This window comes from Dermochelys coriacea, chromosome 2, assembly GCF_009764565.3.
Source record: "Dermochelys coriacea isolate rDerCor1 chromosome 2, rDerCor1.pri.v4, whole genome shotgun sequence".
NCBI classification, from domain to species: domain Eukaryota; kingdom Metazoa; phylum Chordata; order Testudines; family Dermochelyidae; genus Dermochelys; species Dermochelys coriacea.
The window spans coordinates 211,506,915-211,529,516 of NC_050069.1; the positions used below are offsets into that span (position 1 = coordinate 211,506,915).

The 22,602-nt window shown below is 40.7% G+C and overlaps 1 protein-coding gene across 1 annotated transcript in view; it reads right to left on the reverse strand.

Annotated features, from left to right (window-relative positions):
- DNAH11 (dynein axonemal heavy chain 11) overlaps positions 1 to 22,602 on the reverse strand; it is a 308,597-nt gene that overhangs the window by 127,986 nt on the left and 158,009 nt on the right. Inside the window, 7 exon segments of the mRNA XM_043507131.1 lie at positions 2,568 to 2,729; positions 8,649 to 8,791; positions 9,614 to 9,737; positions 12,109 to 12,271; positions 15,364 to 15,557; positions 17,534 to 17,695; positions 20,637 to 20,876. Of these exon segments, the coding sequence (XP_043363066.1) occupies positions 2,568 to 2,729; positions 8,649 to 8,791; positions 9,614 to 9,737; positions 12,109 to 12,271; positions 15,364 to 15,557; positions 17,534 to 17,695; positions 20,637 to 20,876 (1,188 nt within the window).

Sequence of the window (22,602 nt, forward strand, 5' to 3'; positions counted from 1 at the left end):
TTTTATATAATGTAAAAACATTATTCTTAGCAAAGGGTCCGTTAATATTAAACGCCTAAATTGCGATGACATGTTGTGTTCTTAATGGTGTGGATTACAATTTATTAAGGAAGTGATCAAAATTTGTATTCATTCAAATCAAAATAAATGTATTTAACCTTTAGACAAAAGAAAGTGCACCTTAAACATGCTCTCTCTTCTGCACATTATCCTCATTTCTCCTTTAAACTGAACAGGAATGTTAAGTTGATAAAACAGCAAAAATATATATATATATAAAATCTCTTTAAGTACCCTACAAGGCAAGGTTGGACTGTTTTTATCAAAAACAGTAAGGATTTCTAAGTCTCTCTCTCTCTTGCTCTTAGAATCCTATAGGAGGCAACAGTATACCACTGTAGAGCGGGCTACAGCAGTGATGTGAGACACTGAGATAAGAAGTGAAGCAAGTCTCTCCATAGCCAGTAGATGTCATTGGTCATGCTTCATATCACAGCTTGCCTGCCACTGATCACTGTCAATGGCAAAAGAGGTAAAGGACACAAAATAGCTCTGCTACCAGGATGTAAAGATCACCAAAGAGGGCCCTCCATCCCTTCTTTACTTTCTTCTTTAATGATTCTGTATTTTTTCCTTATGAATGGAACACAAATGCTGCTGTCTCCTTCACATTAAAATTTTATTCCCTATTCAGGTTTTTCAACTAACTAATAACTAAAGTCTATCACAGAAATCAGATGTTTATCAGTAACAGAAAATATATTAAACCAGCACAAAATTCGTTGTCTCTTTCTCCGAAGTTCCAGTCCTTATTGCATCTAACCGGTGGCATCAAGTTCTGCAAGCTCTTTTCTAAGAGGTATCTTACCTGTTGCCACTACCAGACCTTCAGTTGCAGGTTTCGCCATTCCCACAGCATTCAGTTGCCTGGAAACCTCTCCCTATGGGGTTTCTCCTTAATGCCTGGAGATAGTTGACTTGAGATGCTAGGCTCTTCATTTGCACTCCTGAAATCCTGTGCTTCAGGTCTCTACAAATCCCTGACATCACTAGACAGACCCAGGAAAATGGAAGTACTGTCCCCTGAAAGTCAGAGTTGCTACACATTAATTGCCACTGAACCAAAACCAACCATTTCCCTACATCTTTCTTGCTTATAAATGAAACTGTATCAGCACCCTCTCTGCATTAAATTTCCACACACATTAGATTCTAACTTTTAAAAACAACCACATGTGGGGGAGCGAGGGGCTAATGAACCAACTTCTCACATCTGGACATCAGAGTTCAAATTGGCATGTAGCTCATTAGCGAAAATAGTAGTCTACTTCACAAAGCCACTGCACAAGCTGATATCAGATCCTTGGCAGTCTCTGTCCAAAGGACGTTGAATACCAGAATAGTAAATCATATATTAAAGTCAGGATCCAGCCACCAATGCATATAGAAGCTGGCACACCAGCCTCTGCTGAGAGTCCCTCTCCTTCACAGCCACCAAATTCACTTACACACTACTTTAGAAAAACAACTCAGAACCTACCATTGTGAAAAGGGAGAGAATCCATGGTCTTCCCAAAATCCTGGGATGCAAAATTCACAGAGGAATATTTTCAGAGTTGTTGAAAGAGATTAAACACCTTTTCTGGATTAATGTGAACTATATAGTAGCAAGCACTGTAGTATCAGGAACTGGATTATCTACGCTTTCACATCAGTTTCTGCCATCAGCATCAGTAACTATGCCAGCTGCCTGATCAGATATACACCCTCACATCCCTATCAGGTTGAAAGAGGGACAGAAACAAAACACCCTTGAAAGAAGGAGGTCAATGTCCTTTAAAAGTCTTTTAATGAGTAGCTTTCTCCTTTCTCCATACTACCCCGAAGACAATACGGGAGTAAAAAAAACAATTGGAAAAATGCTGTCAAGCCGTTTAAAAGCCCATCACAGAAGCTATGTTTGGTGTTTTTTTTTTTTTAAAACACAAACTGAAAGCCTAAAAGGAAACATATTGTCATGGGATTTTTGGGGGTGGGTCAAGTTTCAGACTCCAGTGTAAGGGAAGGAAATAACTCAGTCCCCAGGTTTTAAACTGCTGGCTGCATTGTACATGTAGCTGCTGGGAAGATTTCAACCTGTCCAGAACTTCAGTGAATGGAAAACTTTTAGCTCTGCTGAGGTAACAATCTGGGTTGTAGACTGCAAATGTTTGGGGACCCCATCTATTACTGTGCTAGTGAACACCTCTAATTATACTGATAGGGTTAAATCTACCCCATGGCCTGGGGCAATCCCATATCTGTGGGATCTCCAAAAGCCCAACATCCAGAGAAATTTTGGGGAAGATAAGCCATGCAGTCTCAGCACTGTTTCTCTCCCCTCTCCCTTCTATGACCCCATGTCATAGAAATGCAGTCAGTAGCGGGGGTAAGCTTTATAACCTTAAAAGACAATGAATATGCAAAAGGAATGAAAAAGGAAATTGTTTTTTCAGCTTACTCAATTATTGATTTTTCAGGGATCTGTGTTGCTTTCTCATCTGATTGACTAGCTTGAAATTCTGTACCTCAATCACCTCCGTCTCCTCAATGAACCTCCTGCTGACGGAGTACAGGGCCTCCTGCGGCCACTCATGAAACCAGTCAATAGCTGTGCAGTTAACTATGGCTGGGAACTTCCGAGCTCTAACTCTCAGCGTGGAACCTACTGGAGAGAAACACAAAATGATCTGCAGAGATGAGGAGGGAAAAGAGAGTAAAGAATTACATGGCAAGTTGAGGCGATTAAAGAAAGGAATGTAGTGAACCATGGCAATGAGCCATTGCAAGTGGGTTCACACTGAAATTCCAATCAGCCTAGCAGCTAATGAATTTAGGCAAACTACAATTTTACCTGATACAGATAAGTTTTACTCACTATATTGTATATTATACAAACAACGCCTGCTTGTCGATTCTTCCCCTTCCTCCCCAAGCTAGTATCAGTTATTTAGCTTGATGTATATTAAAATCAGTAATGTGACTGTAAAATTTTGTCAACACAGAGACAGTTAGAGTTAGCCTGTTAGATTGGCTATGTAGGTTAAAGTAATATCTAATACTGTTCCAATATCTCCCTGCGAGCTCAAAAGGCATCTGAAAAAAAAGAAAAGGGCTCATAGTTTGTACATGCATTTCCAATGATTATTCTTTCTGGAAAGCAGAATACAGCTTCCACATCAGGGCTAAAACATCTAGGTAAAGTATAAATAAATAAATAAAAAATACACAAAAAAATTAAATAAAAAAATAAACTAAATAATAACAATTAATACTGCAATGAGACTATTTGTTGATATCAGGGTCTTGCAAAAGCTACTCTGGAGGAGCTGGTGGAGTGAATATTTGCTCTACTTAACATCTTTTTAGAGCGTTATGTTTGATTTAAGATAATTAGCTAACTGTCAAGCATTGGATTGTCAAAAGTGAGAAGGAGTGAGTTTTTTTGCCCATTTCTACCCTCCTAGATGAGATGCATTGTTTCTCTTATTATTTAGGACTACTTCAAATCATGTGGTATCAACATCTGTTTGAGTAAGTATCTTAATACTATTAATTCCAGTGGAAAAATACAAAATAGTACTTTCACTAAAACATCCAGAATTGATTATAATCATTCCTAATAACTGCAGAAGCCAGGACAGAGACTGGCGGAGCACTTTAGATAGATGATAGGTTTATTCTGCCTCTTTAGACATCTGTCACTGCCGTTATAATTTATTCACAGAAAATTGTCAAGAAGCAAAGTGAGGCCAGCTGAAAAGGAAGAAAAGCAGAGAGATAAAGGAAGCTGGGGTGGGGGAAATATAGAGGGGTGAAATAAGAGAAGTCAAGGAAGGATTAAAAATAGAGGGGATTGGTCAGGAATAACATTTGGCAGGGATGGCAGACCCGTGGGAGAGGAAGGGAAAGAGAGACAAGTTGGGATGAGTGGCTGCCCTACAAAAAGAAATACCAAAGACTAGCTACTACAGAACAGTTTTCTACAAATTCTTCCGTGTGGGAGTAACCCATATGGACAAATTTGTTGTAATCAATCTGTACTTATGGGCAAAGGTGAATAAATTCCAGCAGTAATCACCCCAAACTCGGAATTCTACCATTCAAATAATGAAGATTATGCTCAGACTGTAAATTCTTTGGGGGCAAGGACTGTCTTTTTCTTACACTGGTTTGCCCTGGCTCATACAAGGAGACCCTCATCACTGACTGGCACCTCTAGAGTCTGTTGCAACACCACCACCCATGTGGCTTTTGTCACTTTGCCGTTAGTCTGTTCTAGCTTTGAAGGGCTTGAAATCAGTGCATGGTTATAGGGATTTCCGCCCATGCTTCCACCTCTTTCTACCAATGTGATAAGGAAATTGTTGTTGAATTCACAATTAGTGGTGTGGGGCAAAGTGGTGCTTTCTCTGTATAGTGCTGGCTCCAGAAGCAGGGCTGTGTGATCACTGACAGCTTCACAGAACCGCTGGCACTGTTCTCAGAGGGAAATGCTACTGGCCAGAAGATTAGCATAAAGAGCACAATTTCAGCAATCTTTTTGGAAATCATTATGGAGATGGGGGGAGGAGGAGGAGAGAGTGAAAGACTGGCAGTGAGGGAGAACAAAGTGATGGGAGAGGAGGAAAAGGAGGGATGAAGTAAAGAAGACAGACAACTGTCAACATGAAAATACCAGCTAAGCTAATAAGATGGCTACTGGAGCTATTACTGGGAAAAATCCTACATATAAAAAACAAAATTAAGGCCCCAAATCCATGCATTTGGGATCATGGTCTCAGTTTTGCACTGCACCCCTCATCATTTTTTATTCCATTTACCCTCTTTTATTTTACTCCTAATTAATTGTGGCTCACATGTAGCAATTCAATTTCCATCATGCTTGGCACAATGCTTCACTTCGCTATAGCTATGACTCGGTGTGTTTATTTCTTTGTGTGGCATGGGGGGGGGAAGAAAGACTATTTCATGTTATAATGGAGATTTGATTTGCTGTAGTCACTCTGTTTTCCCCAGTTGATCTAGTTTATATACAGACAGAGGGAACAACCCTCTCATATTTACCTCAGATTTCTCTACCCATAACTCACTTGTACATTTATCCTGGATAGCACTTGAGAATGTGTCAGCAATAATAAGCTTTGAACCAGAGTTGAGTGAACAAAAATAGGATACGAGGTTCTGTTAGAGAATCTCAAAAGTATGGCTGATTATCTGAACTTTTTCATGCCCCTTTTTCATGCCTCCTCTCCTCTGTGATCTTCAAACAAGTTCCCCCTCCTCCGTACAGCCCTCCTACTTTTCTGCAACCATGCAGTTCAATTGTAACACCAAGTTGTATTTATTACACCTTTACACGTGTTCCCTTTCTATGTTGCAAAACTACGTTCCAGTCTCATGAAGCTGTTACTTCTTTCCCACTTAACTAAGGGTATGGCTACACTGCAAACGTAAGTCAACTTATGTTAGGTCAACTTACAGCTACTGCATTCCCCACTGGGAGCCCAGGGGAGCAGCAGCCTGCTCCCCGCAGGCAGCATAGCAGGCACCAAGGCGGCTCTCAGCTCCCCGCCACATGTCAGGACTTGCAGCTCCCTGCTCCCCACCAGGAGCACAGCTGCCAATAGGGCTCTCGGCTCCCTGTTGAGTAGCTGCTAGGTTCCCAGTGGGAAGCAGGGAGCTTCAATGCAGCCGGGCTCCCAGCGGGGAATGGGGAGCCAGGAGCCCGGGCAACAGCCTGGCTGGGACTGGGGAGCCAGGCAGACACAGCTCTGCTCCAGGCCGGGAGCCTCAGGGCTTTCTTGTCAATTTCATAGCTGTAGCATAGAGGCCATGAAATTGACAAAAATGACAACCAACAGCCAATGCAAGTAACCTGCCGTGTCTACATGGACACTGCATCAACCTAACTACACCGACATAAGCCCTACGCCTCTTGTGGAGGTGGAGTTATTATGTCAGTGTAGTAGGGCATTTACATCGGCAGGAGCAAGTCTGTAGTTTGTACACTGACATAATTAGGTCAACATAAGCTGCCTTATGTTGACCTAATGCTGTAGTGTAGACCAAGCCTCTGTTCCTCACATTCATGCAGATTTCATACCCAGCTTTCTGAGTACCTTTGATGCAAGGACAATCAAAATCCAAAGTCTTGCACATGCTGCTAAGCAAGGAGCGACTCAGAATTTAACAGTTTCTCAGTCTTCCATCCCAACTAGTAGTTTCTCTCCTTTCTAAATGTTAGGAACAATTACTTTTATGGTATAATAATTACTTTTGTTGACCTATTTAATTAAACCTGTGGAATTATTATTTATATTGCACTTTTGGGGTACAGATGCTTTTCTACCTAAGCTTACTTGGTTTTTCCACCTCAAAATAGCTCACTAGTATCTACAAGGTACTGTACTTTTTATGCTCTCTTTTAACTTCCTCATAGCATATAAATTGTGGTTTTATTGAATTATCTACACAACCCACCTGCTTTCCAGTCCTCACACACAGAACTTTTTGAGATTTTAAAATGTACATTCTTGTAAAGTGTTCTTGCATTTGCTCTGATGTAGCCAACAAACTGCCACCAGTGCTTATTTTGGTGACCTATAGGCAAGGGCCCCAGAATTCAAAAGCATTTCAGAGCTAATTTCTACAGCAAATGATGAAGATAACTAAGGAGACAGGAGGTGGGAAAAGTGAGGAATTAACAGTCATGGAGGAGAGGAGGGGAACTGGTTGAAGCAACAGTAACCTTAACAAAAGTTGTTAGTATTTATACCAGCATAAGCAGAATTGATGTCAGCCCCACACTTTAATAGCAGAGTTGTTTTGAAGCTCCACATAGAATAATTTTGTCATTCTTATCCTGGCATTTTGCTTTTTACTCTTGCATGTTTTGTCAAAAAAAAGGACCCAGATTTAATCTGAAGTCCAGATTTTACTCCCTGACCTAACTAAGGTACAACAGAAGCAGTGATCACAAAGAAAACAGGGGCTTAATCTATAGTGTTGATTTTAGTAAAAACGTTGAATAGTAAAAGAGATGTTTTTATCTTCATTCAGCTTGAGGTTCAGGAATTGACTGAAATACTTAATATATTCTCTTTTATATCTTATTATTCTGTGTTTACACTGCAAATCTGGGGAAAGGAGGTAGGGAGGAGGAGGAGGGTCACCCAGCAATAACCATAAGTACATACAGATATCTGTGAGTGTGTTAACTCATGAATTTTATGTCTCCTATAGACCAACAAAATCTCTAGTTTGCAGTCTTTGCGATGTGAATAGATACCCCCTGTTGTTGTCTCCAGAAATGGTAATTTGCACAGTGGGAGACCTGCAAAACGGTGGCAAGGTAAGAGGCATTTTGAAAGCAGGTTTTTAAAAAGGCCTTTTAAAAATAATGAAGTCATAGGAGCAATCAGAGGGGTACAAAGGGAAGGGAAGGGAGAAGAATAAACCGAGGAGGAGATATACAAGAATTCACAGCTTTTTTCCTCCCTTCTTAAAAAAAAGAATCTGATATTCATGAGCCTGAGAGACTAACAACACTAACTAGAGCTAGATATCAAGTGGGCAGCTATTTTCCCCATTCAGCTCTGATGCACATGAAGCCTGATGTTCAAAAGTAGCAGAGAATGCAATTCATACCAAACCCTCCCTATGTCTCCCAGAGACCAATATCCAATCCACCACAGTCCTGGGTTAAAGAAAAAATCACCAGTGGAGGACAGAAGTGATGGCAATAGAAGAGGAAGGCAGAAAACACAAAAAAGCAGCGGAGAGTAAGTGGATGTGAAGAGAGGTGAAAATTGGTTAGAGATCAGCTTAATCCCTGCAGTACAAGAATTTATATCCATTGTAATCCAAAACTGCTGCTTTTTTAAAAAAAAAAAACAGTTATAAAAGTGGATATTCTTGTTATCTGTATAGATGAGATGTAAAATTGAGGTGTGTGTGACCTTAAAGCCTTTAAAGATGCCATGACACTTTTCACAAGAGCAGAGTGGCTGGCTTCTGTTTTCCAGTTTCCAAAATGGATAACTATGTTCTGCCTACATAACATTTCCCTGACACTAGGTTTCAATAGTATATGGCATTCTTTTTCACATCCTACCCTACATTGCTTTGTAGTGTTGCTCTGTTAAACAGCTCCAACATTTTACCTATAAAACAACTGCATTATGATAGGGAGTGAAGGGGACTCTAAAGTGAAATTTTAATCACTAGTGCAAATGCTTACTGCAGACATGATTTACACCAGTGCAGCTAACCAGTAGTCAGAGTCCCGGTATTGATAAGGCCTGTATCTAAATACACTTGCATATAATGCTACAGCCTAGTCCAGCTCCCAATAACTTCAAGACTGATTTAGGGAAGAATTAAGTCCATAGTTTGTAACCCTTTGTATGTTACTTTGGGATCTTTCTGCATGAAAGCCACTATATAAATGTAAGCTCATTGTCAAAGGCATTACCCATGTGGAAATGTGCAGCTTTATGTGTAGCATCCTGGATTCTAAACACACTCTATACCATATTCAAATAATCCAATTTTCCATCACCAGCTGCTGATTTCACAAAGTTTCTCTAGCATGTGATTTTCCTTACTTTTAGTTGTAGTCGTATTCTGTCCAAAAAGAATCTCCAACAATTTTCTCTGGTGTCAATCAGACCCAGGCTTCAGACTACATTCCTAATTCCTGTAATAATGCCATCCATATCTTCATTGCTGAATAGATCTGGAACTTCTCCTGCATAACAGCATAAGGGGGACAGGGGCAGCAGAGAGAAGAAATCAGAAAAGTCCCAAAAAGCAAGAGTCCAAACTATTAACTAAAGTATATTTTATATGATCTGGCAGCAGGGACTACCTTGTTGTCCTGTCTGTACAGACCCTAGCACAATGGGCTACTGGTCCATGACTGGGGATCCTAGGTGCTATGGGAATAAACAACAGCTAGTGCTACCCAGACATTTTTATCAAAAGAGAGAATTTTCTCTCAAGTGAAAAAAATTCTGTGTTTTACTTCTACAAACCATGAAGTACATTCATGTGTGTGCTGTCTTCTAAAACAGTAGCTCTCTACTTTTTCCAGACAGTTACCCCTGTTACAAGTGAAAAAGAGTTTCAGGACTCCCCTCAAGCTACAAAGAATGGGATGCTGGTCATAACCTGCCCTCGTCCTGTTTGTGACCTCCAAATTCAGAATCCATATCCCAAAATATTAACAGAGCCCGATTCTCCTCTCTCTTACACTGGCAAAATCAGAATAAATGCATTTAAATCAGTGGAATTACACCAGTGTAAAATGACATCAGTGAAGAGAAGAATCAGATGCATGAAGTCTACAATCTATGAATTATATGACTTTGTTATTAGCCTTCTCAAGGGGACACTGATTCCTTAAGCAAACTAGGTATAATACTCAAGTTGGCTGGTTTAAAATGGCTCCTTCTGAAGGATTCCCCCTGCAAACATCTCAAAGACAAATAATCTCTCTCTAAAGTTCACTGAAACCACAGATCGTTTGTCATTGGGGAAGATCTTTCAAGAAATGTGTTAGTCTAATCACCTGATGCCAACAAGTCATTAATCAGCACAAGAAAGCGCTCATCTGCAACATGGGCATCTGTCAGCAAAACCACAGTGGGCATGCTCTTGGCTCCAGTCTTGATGTACAAATTGGCAAGATCTACCTGTAAGGAAAAGAGGCAATCATTCACGGTTTGTTAAAGTGTTGATACGGGGGGGAGGAGGGGAAAGACATGAAATGCATGTAATTGACAGCAATGCCTCGTTGCCTGTACAATTTATTTACAGCTTTTTAGCTTGCCACATTGCGTCCAAAGGGAAAAAAGCAAGTTATCTCCAGTTTTTGACATCTGATGACAAGAACGGTGGCTTTGACATGACCAAGTGGTGATGATGAAAACAGGCTGCTAATCAATAAAAATTACCTCCTACTATAGTGAAAACTGATATTGTAACACCTCTGCCAAGTAACTCCCTCTCTAGAACAGTTTTAATAATGCTAATAATATCTGGGCATCACACAGAAAAGCCAGCTTAATCTTTTTGATTGGTTTTCTTATTGTATCTGTTGTATGCAGAATGCAAAGGGTTTGTTTGTTTTGCTAGGAAGAGCATTGAAGGATTTCGCTAAGAGAGGAATGGGATGTTATTTTTGTTATTTGTATTGCGATAGCACCTAGGAGCCCCAGTTATGGATCTGGATCGCATTGGGCTAAGCGTTGTACAAATACGGAACAAATAATTTAGAAAAAGAGAAGACATCACGGCATCTCAATTTGATTTCTTTTGCGATACAGATGATATACCATGCCAGTTGATATGCTCAGCCCGCCATGTGGTACAGTGATAGAGAGATCTTCTGGTTCTGACAGGGGTCAGTAGGTTCCTCTCCCCTCCTCAATTTTTAGGGCAAAAGTTCTTCTGCTGCTACATCTTAGGCTATGTCTTCACTGCCACACAGCCCAAACTGTGAACTGCAGTTTACACCAAATGCTATGCTGTAACTCCCCATGTGGATGCTGTAGGCATGAACTAAGGTTCCTAGTTCATCTGAACATCGTCGTCATCAAACAGGATGTCAACTAAGAACCTTTTGGTTTGTTCCCACACTGTCCACATGAAGGAGTCACAGCACAGAACTTTGCGGCAAACCACCATTCACACCCCGGTAGTGTGAACTGCAGGGCAGTGTAGAAAAGCCCCAAGTCTTCACTTGAAGCCATGTCCTCCAAATCTGACATCGCAATTAATTTTAGAAATGATCAGGAAGACTAGCAGAAGATGATGACTTCAGGATACAAGGATTATTTCACACAAAAACTGAATACAAAAAACAAATGGCTCAATACTTGAAATCATTCCTAGCTAGAATGCTTCACAGAGTTTTTCATAAGGTGGCAAGAGCAGCTCAGTGAGGTCCAAATTCTGCTATTACAAACTCCATGCAATCCCCTTAACTTCCAGGTGGTTTTAAATTAATATTCTTCAAATAGGGAAGAAAAGCATCATAAATATATACACTCTTGCCATTCACTATTACTAGCATATTTTACTGTTGTACCTCCCCTTTGCACTTAATAGCCAATGAAGCATATGCTCTGGTGGCTTGACCCTGGTCCAAACTGGCAGATAATTTTTTATTGGGGCCATAATGCACCAGCCAGGGTCATACATAGACCCTCATCTAGCACTCTGGCCACTAGGTTTGGAATCTTCACTTGCTGCTCCACAAGGAATGTGGGGGAGAAGAAATTCTATATAACCTCTTCCCCTATTAGTGCACATAGGAGTCAATCCCCAAAGTCCTCAACAATCCAGCCCTGATCCAGCAAATCACTTAAGCACAGGCTTAACTTTAAGTATATGAGTAGCTTCATTAATTTAAATGGCACACATGTAATAGAGGACAGAATTTTGCTGTTTTATTCTACTTAATGTGCTCACAACTGGTCACCAAATACTAATAACAAAGGGGATAATTGTAAGTACCATAGTTTTTACCCAGATCGTTGAAGCTTAGAAAATAGCTACCTTTGGGGCAGGGGAGGAATTTCCACAGGATTTAAAGGAAACAACCAAAATACTGTAAAATATGTAAATAGACAAAAGTACCCTTCCACCTATGATTTCTCTGTTGAGCTAAAGAAAATTTTAAAAGCACAGCTGAAAACCATAGGAACCACAAGTTTTGTTATGGAAAGAAGAGCTGTGAAAATAACTGATTTTTCAATTCACTAGCCAATGAAAAAACAACCACCAAATACAAAATTAATTTAGGGTTGACCCAAAACAAAATTATTTTAATTTTTCAGAGAACTGAAAAAGTTGAAAAATATTGGTTCAAGCAAAATACTTAACATCTTTTTCAGGTTTGGGTGTATTTTTAACCTTTTTTTGGTCTGAAAATTTTTGCTCAGCTCTAATCTGAAGTTGTACTACCCTTCCTGCACTCTTATCGTCATTACACAGGTTCCAAACAGCAACTTCTCAAAGTCACTAATTCTTAGGAGAATCAAACAATATCTATTGGTTTACCCTTAGGTCCTGGATCCCATAGCCTTTCTTCAGCATGATCTGGAACATGTCAAGGGAGCCCATGTATGCTGCCAGCCTAGATAAGCTTTGTTTTCCACTACCGCCTACTCCAATAAGAAGTGCATAACCCCGAGGGCCTTCCAAGATACGACTAATGCGGCATCTGATGATGAAAAAATGAATACAATATCAAATACAAGGATCATATTTATGCAGTTTCTAATTTCCCTGGATATTTAATTTAACGCTGTAACTATTTTTGTATTAGGGTGCTCCTGACCTCCATATACATGCTATCATCATTTCATCTTTCTATTGCCAATTTTCTCCAATATTTGGAAATCTTGATAGATAGATGAGATTAATCTTCCTTGCCCAAATAGCATAGATGCAGCACCATTCCTCCACCTAAGTTCACAGGATGTACAACCTTTAAGGTGACCTCTTGTTCAGCAACATTTTAAAGGCCTAATCAATGCCTACTGAAGTAAAAAGACTTTCATTTAACTTCAATGGGCATAGATCAGGCATTTAAGAGCACATCAGGCATTTAGTACTAGGTGATCTGGACCATCAAGACGAAGGGATTACAGTAACTCCCCACTTAACGTCCTTTCGCTTAACTTTGTTTCAATCTTACGTCCCTGCTCCATTACAGGACATGCTCATATAAAGTTGTGCAATGCCCCCCTATAATGTTGTTTGGCTGCCTGCTTTGTCCATGCTGGCAGACCCCCTATGCGCCTCCCCCTCCCGCGCCTGCTGGCAGACCCCACAGATAAGTGCCTTCCTCCTGCTCCCCGTCTCCTGCCCGGAGCACTCAGTCGGTTTGTGGTGTTCAGGAGGCAGGGGGAAGGCTGCACGCCGTGTCCTCACTCCTCCCCCCAGCCTCCTGAATGCTGCAAGACAGCTGATTGCTGCGGGCAGGAGGAGAAGGGGGAAGGTGCTGATCCATGGGGTCCGCCGGCAGGTGGGAGGTGCTGGGTGGAGGGGAGCATAGGGGAGCTGATGGGGGGCTGACAGCCTGTTTAATACCTGTATTAAATTGCTTGTTTAAAATGTATATAATGCCTTTTGTCTGGCAAAAAAAAAAAAAGTTTCCCTGGAACCTAACCCCCCGCATTTACATTAATTCTTATGGGGAAATTGGAGTCGCTTAACATTGTTTCGCTTAAAGTTGCATTTTTCAGGAACATAGCTACAACATTAAGTGAAGAGTTACTGTAACTAAATTTTGCTATAGAATCACTTCATGAAGACATGTTTGAAGATCAGCCTTCAATTTACATCTGGCATTTTTTTGCTTAGAGTTTAAAGAAAGAACTTGACTAGTCACCAAACATCCTAAGCCAAAAGTGATATTAAACCACAGACCAAATTCTCAGCTGAAGTCAACGGAGCTGTGCCAGTTTACACCAGATGAGAATTTGGCTCAGAATAACCATGATTTAGTTCCATGAGGATCTGTTGGAAGTATTTTGATCAGTGCTTCTAAGAGTTAAAGAGAAAACAGACATGTTATAAATAATAGTCTAGGTTGAGTTAGTTAAAAAAATTCATTATTTAAAAAAATCCTGAAAATTGTCTTTTGAAATGTCAAGATTTCAGTCCTCTAATTCTAGGGTTATTTCTGTTCAATATCACCATAACAGAAGTGTCTTAAGACACCTTGACCTTTTGCCTCACTGAGAACCCTAGACATGGTGTGATAATTTAGACATTGTCATCACACCGGATCTTATCCCATTCCAGAAATCATTCCTGACATCTATTCTTGAGTGGAATCTTTTGAATTAAGCAGTAGAAGGGGATCTGTGTCTAATAGGGATACCTCCGAAAAGGAGAATAGCAAACCTGTTAAACCAAGGCTGATATGTTGAGCTCATGGGCAAAGCTATCCTTGTCAAGCCTCTAAATTGATTGGATAATTGATTCGTAAGAGTAATAACAATAGGGAGGAAAGTTATAGGGGATTTAGCTTCAAATGTACCTTTCAGGGGCTGCTGCTCTTGAGGTTCCTGAAGAAGCTCCGCTACTTTACCTGACACACAAGGACGCTATTTGCTGCCTCTAGACTTTATCCGTGAGAAGTTAATGGGCTACCAACATTTCAAGAGACGCCTTCGGCATTCTGATAACCACTTAAATCTCCCAATCACAAGAACTAAATCTACAACCCTCAAAAAAAATCCATAGGATTATTTTTCTAATTTAAACTTCTGCTTGGGCAGAGATTTCCATTTTAGAAGTTTTGTCTCCAGAAACAATAGCAACTGCTTTAGTAAAACTAAGCTTTGTCAGCAGGGATCACTATAACTGCCTGAGAATCACAGCGTTGCACGTTAATTGAGAGACTGGATATATTAGACAGAATCTAAATGGTGAAAAGTAGAAGCTATTTTGCGTCTGTGCTCCAATGAGAGAGCAGAATCCTTCCATTAGCTCCTGAAAACAGAAAAGTTGCTCAGTTGCCTCCATTGCCAGTAAACATAACTACTGCAGCTTAACTTGGATTTCAGAAACTGCACTGCCATTTTTTTGCCATATGGATTCCAATATACAGTCCCATACAAAAACCAACAATAAGGTGGATGCAAGGTTGAGAGTACATATTAGTAACCTAAGGGTGAAACGTATTACAGGTTGTTGTAAGTATTACAAACCAAGGAAATTCAGAGTTCAGATTATGCTTACAAGAAATCCAGATAGGTTGAGGTGTGGAACTGTGCAGTTAAGGCTCCCAAAAAACCCTAAGCTCTGCCCTGTAGTGACACCATACCATAATCATATGATTTTAATATTTGTGGTACCAGATTAGATTAGCCTGATTTTTAGAGATTATTGATTTTTTTCATATTTCCACCCTCTCTTCCTTAAATAAAGGCTCACACATATTAAATTTCTCAAAGGACCCATTTTTAAAATTATTTCAATGAATAAATTAACGGGTTTACTTGTAATTTCTCAGAAAAATCATTCTGAACTCAAAGGGTAAAACAAAGAGGTTGAATCCCTGCTTTACAGGTAAACTGGAACTCAACCTTAACTATAGAGTCTTGACCTGCATTTCCATAATGGTATCAGTGATGTTCTCTTACCCTGAACACTGCTGGATGGTCTTCTCAATATAATCATTTTAGCAAAAGAGGCAATTTCTTACCCAATAGTTCTCTGATAGCATCTCCTCTAAACCTGACTGTATGAGTATTGCATAAATAAATCTTTAAATGCGGCTTTTTCAAAAAGTCTACTTACACATGCTGCATGGCATCCTCAAATAAAACAAAGTTCATAGAAGCATTAAGCTCATTGTAGCTTTCTAGAGTCTCTGTAAGTATCTTCCTCAGTATTTCCCATTCCTTGACAGGCATGTAGTGAGGGTCAGCTACCCCATTTGCAAAATGGCAATAAATGAGCAGGTGCTGGAACAGAATGTGATCTTCCACACCCTAGCAAGTGGGGAGGAAAAAAAATGTCCAAAAACATAGGAAATGTCGTACATTTAATGGCTGGTCCAACCGTGCAGCAAAAGCCCACAATACTGCCAAATAGATAGAGAGTTTGCTGGAAAGGTTTAACTTAGAGTTGATCAAAATTTTTAAATTTGAAACTTTTTTTCTGACAATACATCACCTTTCTTAATTTTTTTTTTGCGCAGAAAATGTTCATGTTTTTCTAAATTTTCCAATTTTTCAACAATAAAATAAATGAAACCCTCCAAGCCCCAAAAAGATTTCCAATTTTTAGTCGTCCCCCCCCCAAAAAAACTACCTGTTTTTCCTCTTCTCATTTCTTTTTTCAGTGATAAAAGTGTGTATGTATGTGTGTGGACCCAAAGTGTCAAAAATGGGTTTGTTTGTTTGAAATTTGGGGAGCGGGAGGAGTTGGGGTTTTTTTGGCAAAAAATTTCAAGAAAAAACTTTCCCTCCCATGAAATACACATGCGTTTTTTGACAAGCTCCATTTCAGATAATCCCACAGCTGGTTGTCTGGTAAAGAAAGGATATATTTCAGAGTAACAAATGTTTTTGAAGAACCACAGCACTATATAATTAATTTACACTTTGGTATAAGCACCAATATACCCATTTATTCAGGAAGAAACTGACAGGCTTTAATATCCAGCTATTGTATCTTGCTGACATTTTGCTGCATTCCCAGAGGAATGTTATGCCATGCCCAATATAACGGACAGCACCAGATACACATTTTGTTTGTTATACATGCCATGTTAGACAAGGGGAGAGACGGCTGTAGAAAAGTTGAATGAAAGTGTTGTTAAAAAAAACAAAATAAAGAAAGAGGAAAAGGCATATTACTTGTAACTGCATTGTAAATCAGACAAGAATTTAGCCCAGAAAATCTAATCTGAAACCATAACCTGTATTTATTTGCAAGCCTTGTTTACTGTGTATCGAATTATTGTTTATTTTCTGTAAGATTGGCTTATATTTATGGTACTTGCAAATGCCAAGACGACAAAACTATATGTTGTTATAACTAAGTGATCTGATGCCCAAATAAATGCCGCAATTAAAAACTAAGTAATAAAGATAAATTTTGTTTTGCACTAAATAGTTGCATACATTTTGTTAATCAGTCAAACTATTGGAGGAAAACTCTAATGCAAAATAAAAAATTAGTCTCATAAGGAAAAAGCTACAAAAGGTATTAAATAAATATATTTTTATCATTGTTATGATAAAAAAAACAGATCAAATAAACACCATCTTGTTACCTCAAATACACTCAACTACATGAAGATTCAGGTCAGTGAGAAGGTCATTGCCTCCATTTTAAGGACAGCCTCAAGCGTTTGCTTAAAGTTGCTAACAATAATGCAGCAGATACTTGAAAATCCTCACAGCTAATCACACTTGAGTAGACAACTATAGTCAAGAAGGGTTTCAGAGTAGCAGCCGTGTTAGTCTGTATTCGCAAAAAGAAAAGGAGTACCCGTGGCACCTTAGAGACTAACAAATTTATTAGAGCATAAGCTTTCGTGAGCTACAGCTCACTTCAGCTCACTGTAGCTCACGAAAGCTTATGCTCTAATAAATTTGTTAGTCTCTAAGGTGCCACGGGTACTCCTTTTCTTTTTATAGTCAAGAAGAAAATTATTACCACCTTTGCATAGACAAGTATTAACGATATCAGACTGAAAAAGCCTTACTTATTATGGGCATTAGAAAGCTAGTACCCTCTACCATATCAATCAGGTGCTTACTTTTCTTCAACAGAAACCCTGCTAGCAGATGACGTTAAAAGGAGTATGTTGAATCAGCACATTCACTGGCTGCAATTTCTTGTGCTACAGTATGGTACTTTTGTGGTGATTTATAGTTGCCGTAAACTTGACATATCCCTGAGTAACTTTAATTTAATCAACATTGCAGAATAAGATATTTCCAGTCTATGGCCTTACCTCAAAATACTTGTGTGCAGTGTCTATCAGCTTTTTATGAAAGAAATGACAGTCTTTTGGTTCCACCAGTTTATCTCCATAAACACATGAAGACTCAAGAAGCCAAAGACAGACAAGATCATTTGGTTGCCTTAAACACTCAGGTGTAGCAAATAAAATTCCCTAAAAACAATACAATACAGCCACATTTTAAAAAATTCTGTCACTAAGCAGCAAAAGTAGCCGAACTCTAGAATTCCAGTCACCTTCTGCTCTTTTAGTTCCTAAAATATGAGTCACCTAATTTCCCTAAACTGCCATTCCATGTTCATTACATTTTCTTTTTCTCAGAACTTGATTGTACTAATTGATATATATAATTTGTCTCTTGCATTGTAAATTCTTGAATCTGCATTCAAGTCCCTTTGCAGATTAGCAAGTGTTACAGTTTATCAACTCTGTGAAAAAATTGAATACATCATCAAACAAACATTCAGTAGAACTTCACTAATCTGCATTGAAGAGAAGGCGGTCAAGTGTGGATCAGTGAGGTGTGAGGACTTGATGCATGGCAGGATGGAGAGGACAACTAGGAGCCAGTTATAAATAGCCCTGTTTCAAGGCATTATTGAGGAAAATCTGAAAGGGGTTGTCTTGGCCAGGAAGAAAGACTATTTAGAATGTGTTAGTTGGTTGAGTTGAAGCCATAAATTAATTAATCCAAGCCGAAGGCTTCAACTCAACTAGTTAGCATGCACTAAAGCATGACTTGCCTCGTATATGCTATTTTATGAGTGCTAGCTAACTATTCTAAAAATAACACCTTTTTATCATAGTCAAGATGACACAGCACTCCTTTTTAAGTCTGTGTGGAGTTGTGATGGGGCACTCACCTCAGGAGGGCCTCCTAGCAACTGGGTGTGGTATTGCAGGCCTTTCCTGCTCCTGTCATGCTCTGTAAGTTGTTGACCTAGCTTGGTAGGCCTTCAATGGCTCGGCCCTCTGGCCAAATCACATGGTCAACTGGATGAACCCCTTCCAGGGTAGCAAAGAGTTCAATATGCTGTCAGCCCTCACCAGGGTCTTCAGCACCATCTCTAGGCCCTTTTTAATCCAGTCCTTTGGTTGGGCTTTTAAAAGGAGCCTTGCCCTCTTCTTGGGACTTAGGCCACTTTGCCAGTGACTGGCGGGGTGGGGGGGAGGAGGTGACCCAGGCCCATCTTCTACTCTGGGTCCTGGCCCAGGGATCCTGCATACAGCAACCATGTACTGCTTCCTTCACTTCACTGCTGCTGTTCGCCAGGCCTTTTCCCACGTAGCCCCTCTCTCTCTTCACCCACACCTCAGGGCTGAAGTTCTCAAATTCTCTTCCTCCTTGCTCAATGCAAGTATCACCAGAACACATCTTCTGGTTCTCCCTCGAGTGCCTGTGACCAGCACAGAGCACCTTTCTCTGCTCCTCTGGCCCCAGCCAGGAACTGACCGGCTCAGACCCTGCAGCTCCTTTTATCTGAGCCTGCTGGGTCCTGATTGGCAGCTCCTTCCTGGAGTGGGGTGTGGTAAGACCATGAGGCCTCCAGCAGGGGGCCAACAAAGGCCTGGTACAGTCCATCATAGGAACGTATCACAAGTGTTGGACCTGCCTCAGCACAGCAACAGAATCTCACTAGTCTGCGTGCTGGAGGCCTGGCCTACACCTAAAACTAAGGCCGACCTAGGGATGCTCAGGATGAGAAAAAGAATGATGTTCCTGAGAGATAAAGTTAAACTGACCTCAGCCCCAGTGTAGGCACCACTAGGTTAAATGGAAGAATTTGTCCATTGACCTAGCTGCCGCCTTTAAAGGGGATGGATTTACTACAGCGATGGTAGCAGGTGTCTGCACTACAATGACATAGCTGCAGCATCGCAGCTGTGCCACTGTAGTGCTTGTTGTGTAGGCATCCCCTTAGTATTTCAGTGAACTGCAAACACAAAAATCCATTTTCAGTGTGCATTTGAAGTTTACAGAAGTGTGGGTTAGTGAAGGTCCCCTTAATATTTCCAGCACTACTCAGCTCTTTCCTGTCTTCTATTTAATTTTTCAGAATTCCAGCCTTGAGCACCTCACATGAGAATTATTCTCTCATGAAATAGTCTATGTGAATTATTACAGGAGTTTGCAAGTTTTCTGATTCACTAGAGATAATTATTTACACCAGTATACAAGACTTAAGGTTTTCCTTGTTACCTTAAATATTAATTCTTATTCCAATAGATAAATCATAGCCTATAGTTTTGGAAGTTACAGTTAGTGCTACAGTCTCAAAATGCTAGGTTCTAAAATTCTCCTTCTGTATTTGTAGAAGCATGAAAGCCCATATATTATGTCAGACTAGAAAGCACATATTAATGGGAAAATGTATTCAATACAAAAAAAACTAACTACTTTCTATTTGAGAAAGAGATTTTGATGACATATGCACAAAACACTCCGAATTAGTATCCTTACAACAGTGCATGTATTGTGGGGAGTGGTACCCTCTTCTTTCTGAGGGCCCAGACCCATGCAGAAACCCCTCCCCCCAAGACATGTGGGTTGGTTAAGAGAATATTCCAGGGAGGAGCATCACTTCCCCTCCCGCAATCCATCCCACAAAAAACTCTCAAGCTATCAGGAGCTAACACAGAATCCAGCTAACTCCCATGCACTGATTGAGGCTAGGGAATGGAGAAAACAGCCAGTCAATCTCTTTACCTCAGCCTCACTCCTCCACCCTTCTTTGCTTCCCCACCTTCTAAGCTTTATGTCACCTCTTCCTTTGTCTTTTCATTTAGACATTTCCCTCCCAGCAAAACCTCACCACCACCACCCCCAAAATCATAGACTTAACATGATGTTTGCAAACCATCACTCTGAGCATTACATCCCTTTCTCCTGCTGTCTGTTTTGTCTATTTAGATTGTAAATTCTTCAAGGCAGGGACTATCTGTTACTATTGGGACAGTGGCTAGCACAATGGGGCCATACTCTTGGTTGATCCTAGGCACTGTATAATAAACAAATATTAATAAATAATAAATATTAAATAATAATAATAATAATGTGCTATGCTTAGAGTGAAAGTCAGTCTATGATACAGACCTGGAAGATGTTTGAGAGGTCTCTTAGGTTAAAGATGTAGTGGAATTTAACCACGGTTGGCAGAAAGTTCTGAACCATAGTTTGATGAAGCCATATTGCTCCTTGAATCATGGCTGGAGCATTCTTTAACACTGATGGATTAAAAACATGCCTCTGGAAGTGGAAACCAAGGATCTTGCTATAGATGGTGTTCAGGGCATCAGCAGAGGGGAAGTTCAGAGCAAACACTGTGAAATGTCTCTGAAAATAAGAAATTTTTTTTTTATTATTCTGAGAGAAGACAGAAGTGAAATCAATGACCACCTGATAATTCCAACAGACTGAGGCAAAGAGGCTGACTGCCGTGTGCCACCCATTGTATGTCTACACTGCAGCTGGGAACAAGCCTCCCAGTCTTGGTAGACAGACTCGCTTTAGCAAGGAATGCGCTAGCGCACTAAAAATAGCAGTATGGATGTCGCAACTTGGGCTGCAGCTCAGGCTCTCGAGCCTAGGGGTTGGTTGGGCTTGAGAGCCTAAGCTGCAGCCTCAGCCACAACATCCTCACTGCTACTTTTACTCTTTTAGCTCAAGTCTGCCTAGGCAGTCCGGGAGGCTCACTCCCCGATGTAGCGTACACCCACCCTCAGAGGGACGACAAGGGAGCAGGCCGTGGTACTCTGCTTCCGAGACTACTTGTATGTTGGCCCCAGCCATGAGGCTCTTGTACAACAGTCCCCAACGGTGTTCTAACTATGACTGGCCATCTGCCAGCCAGGGATAGCTGTGTACTCCAGTCACGGCCCATTCCCAACCTCTGTGCCAGGGACTGCAGTAGATTGTGGCTGTTATAATCCTCCCTAACCCATGGGGATTCTGGCTACTTTATACTCCCTTTGTGCTACAGGAGCAGCAGGCCAGAGAACATGGCCCAGGAGTTTGTTAATTTATCTTATAGGAGCTAGAGCTCTGTGAGACACGTGGTATCTATGAGTATTCACGGCAAGTGTGCACATCCTTTGTGAGCCTGAGACCAGAAACTCTTCAAACAGCAGTGTCTTAGTCCTTGCCTGTGCTCCCTGTTCCTTGTGCTCCAAACCAAGAGCAAATGGGGTAGGCCAGTGCAGATCAACTGCCTTTCCAGTTCCTACTCTACCATACATAACCCTAGTATAAAGATCCAAAGCGAAGGGGAAGGAGGGTGGTTTGTGAATATCCATGGGGACCACACTTCCCAAAGAACTCCCGTTAGTTTAAGGTAAGTAACTTTCCTTTCTTTTTCAAGTGCTGGTCCCTATAAACATTCACTGTGGATGTCTCCCAAGCAATGTCTATTGAGGAGGAGGGGAGGAGGTGCTCTGCATCACTGTTCACAGGATCACTGAACTCAAGGAAGCATCCTTAAACAAAGCTTGAACCAGGGCATAATGTCTAACCATCATATGAATGGAGTCCCATGTTGCTGCTTGACAGATCTCCAAGAATTGAATTCCTTGTATGGAAGCCACAGGGGCAGCTGGAACTCTGAGTGAATGAGCCCTGACATACTGAGTAGGGGCTTTTGTACATTCATAGCCAACAAGGATACAGTTGGAAACCCATTTCAAGAGTCTTTGGGAAGAGAGAGAGATTGCCAACTGCAGGATTGTAGTGGACCAGAATTACCTTGGCCACTAGGGATAGCAGGATTACTGCTGCCTTGGTCTGCTTGTGCTTTCAGAGGATGCAAGGAAGCAGGGGGATGGGAAGCAAAGCATACGTCAATGAGTACATCAGGAAGTCAGACCACTCTACTAGAAGGCATCTCTATTGGAACTGGGCCCCTAAGCATCTCAAAAGCAGTAATCTCAGTATTTCCAGTTTCTCTGGGTTGCAAAGAGATCCCCACTGCTGAAAATCTGCTGGATCACCAAAGAGTGGAGTTCCCACATATGGTTTTTGAAGGGACTGTCTGCAGAGACTGCCTTATAGGGAGTTCTCTACTCTT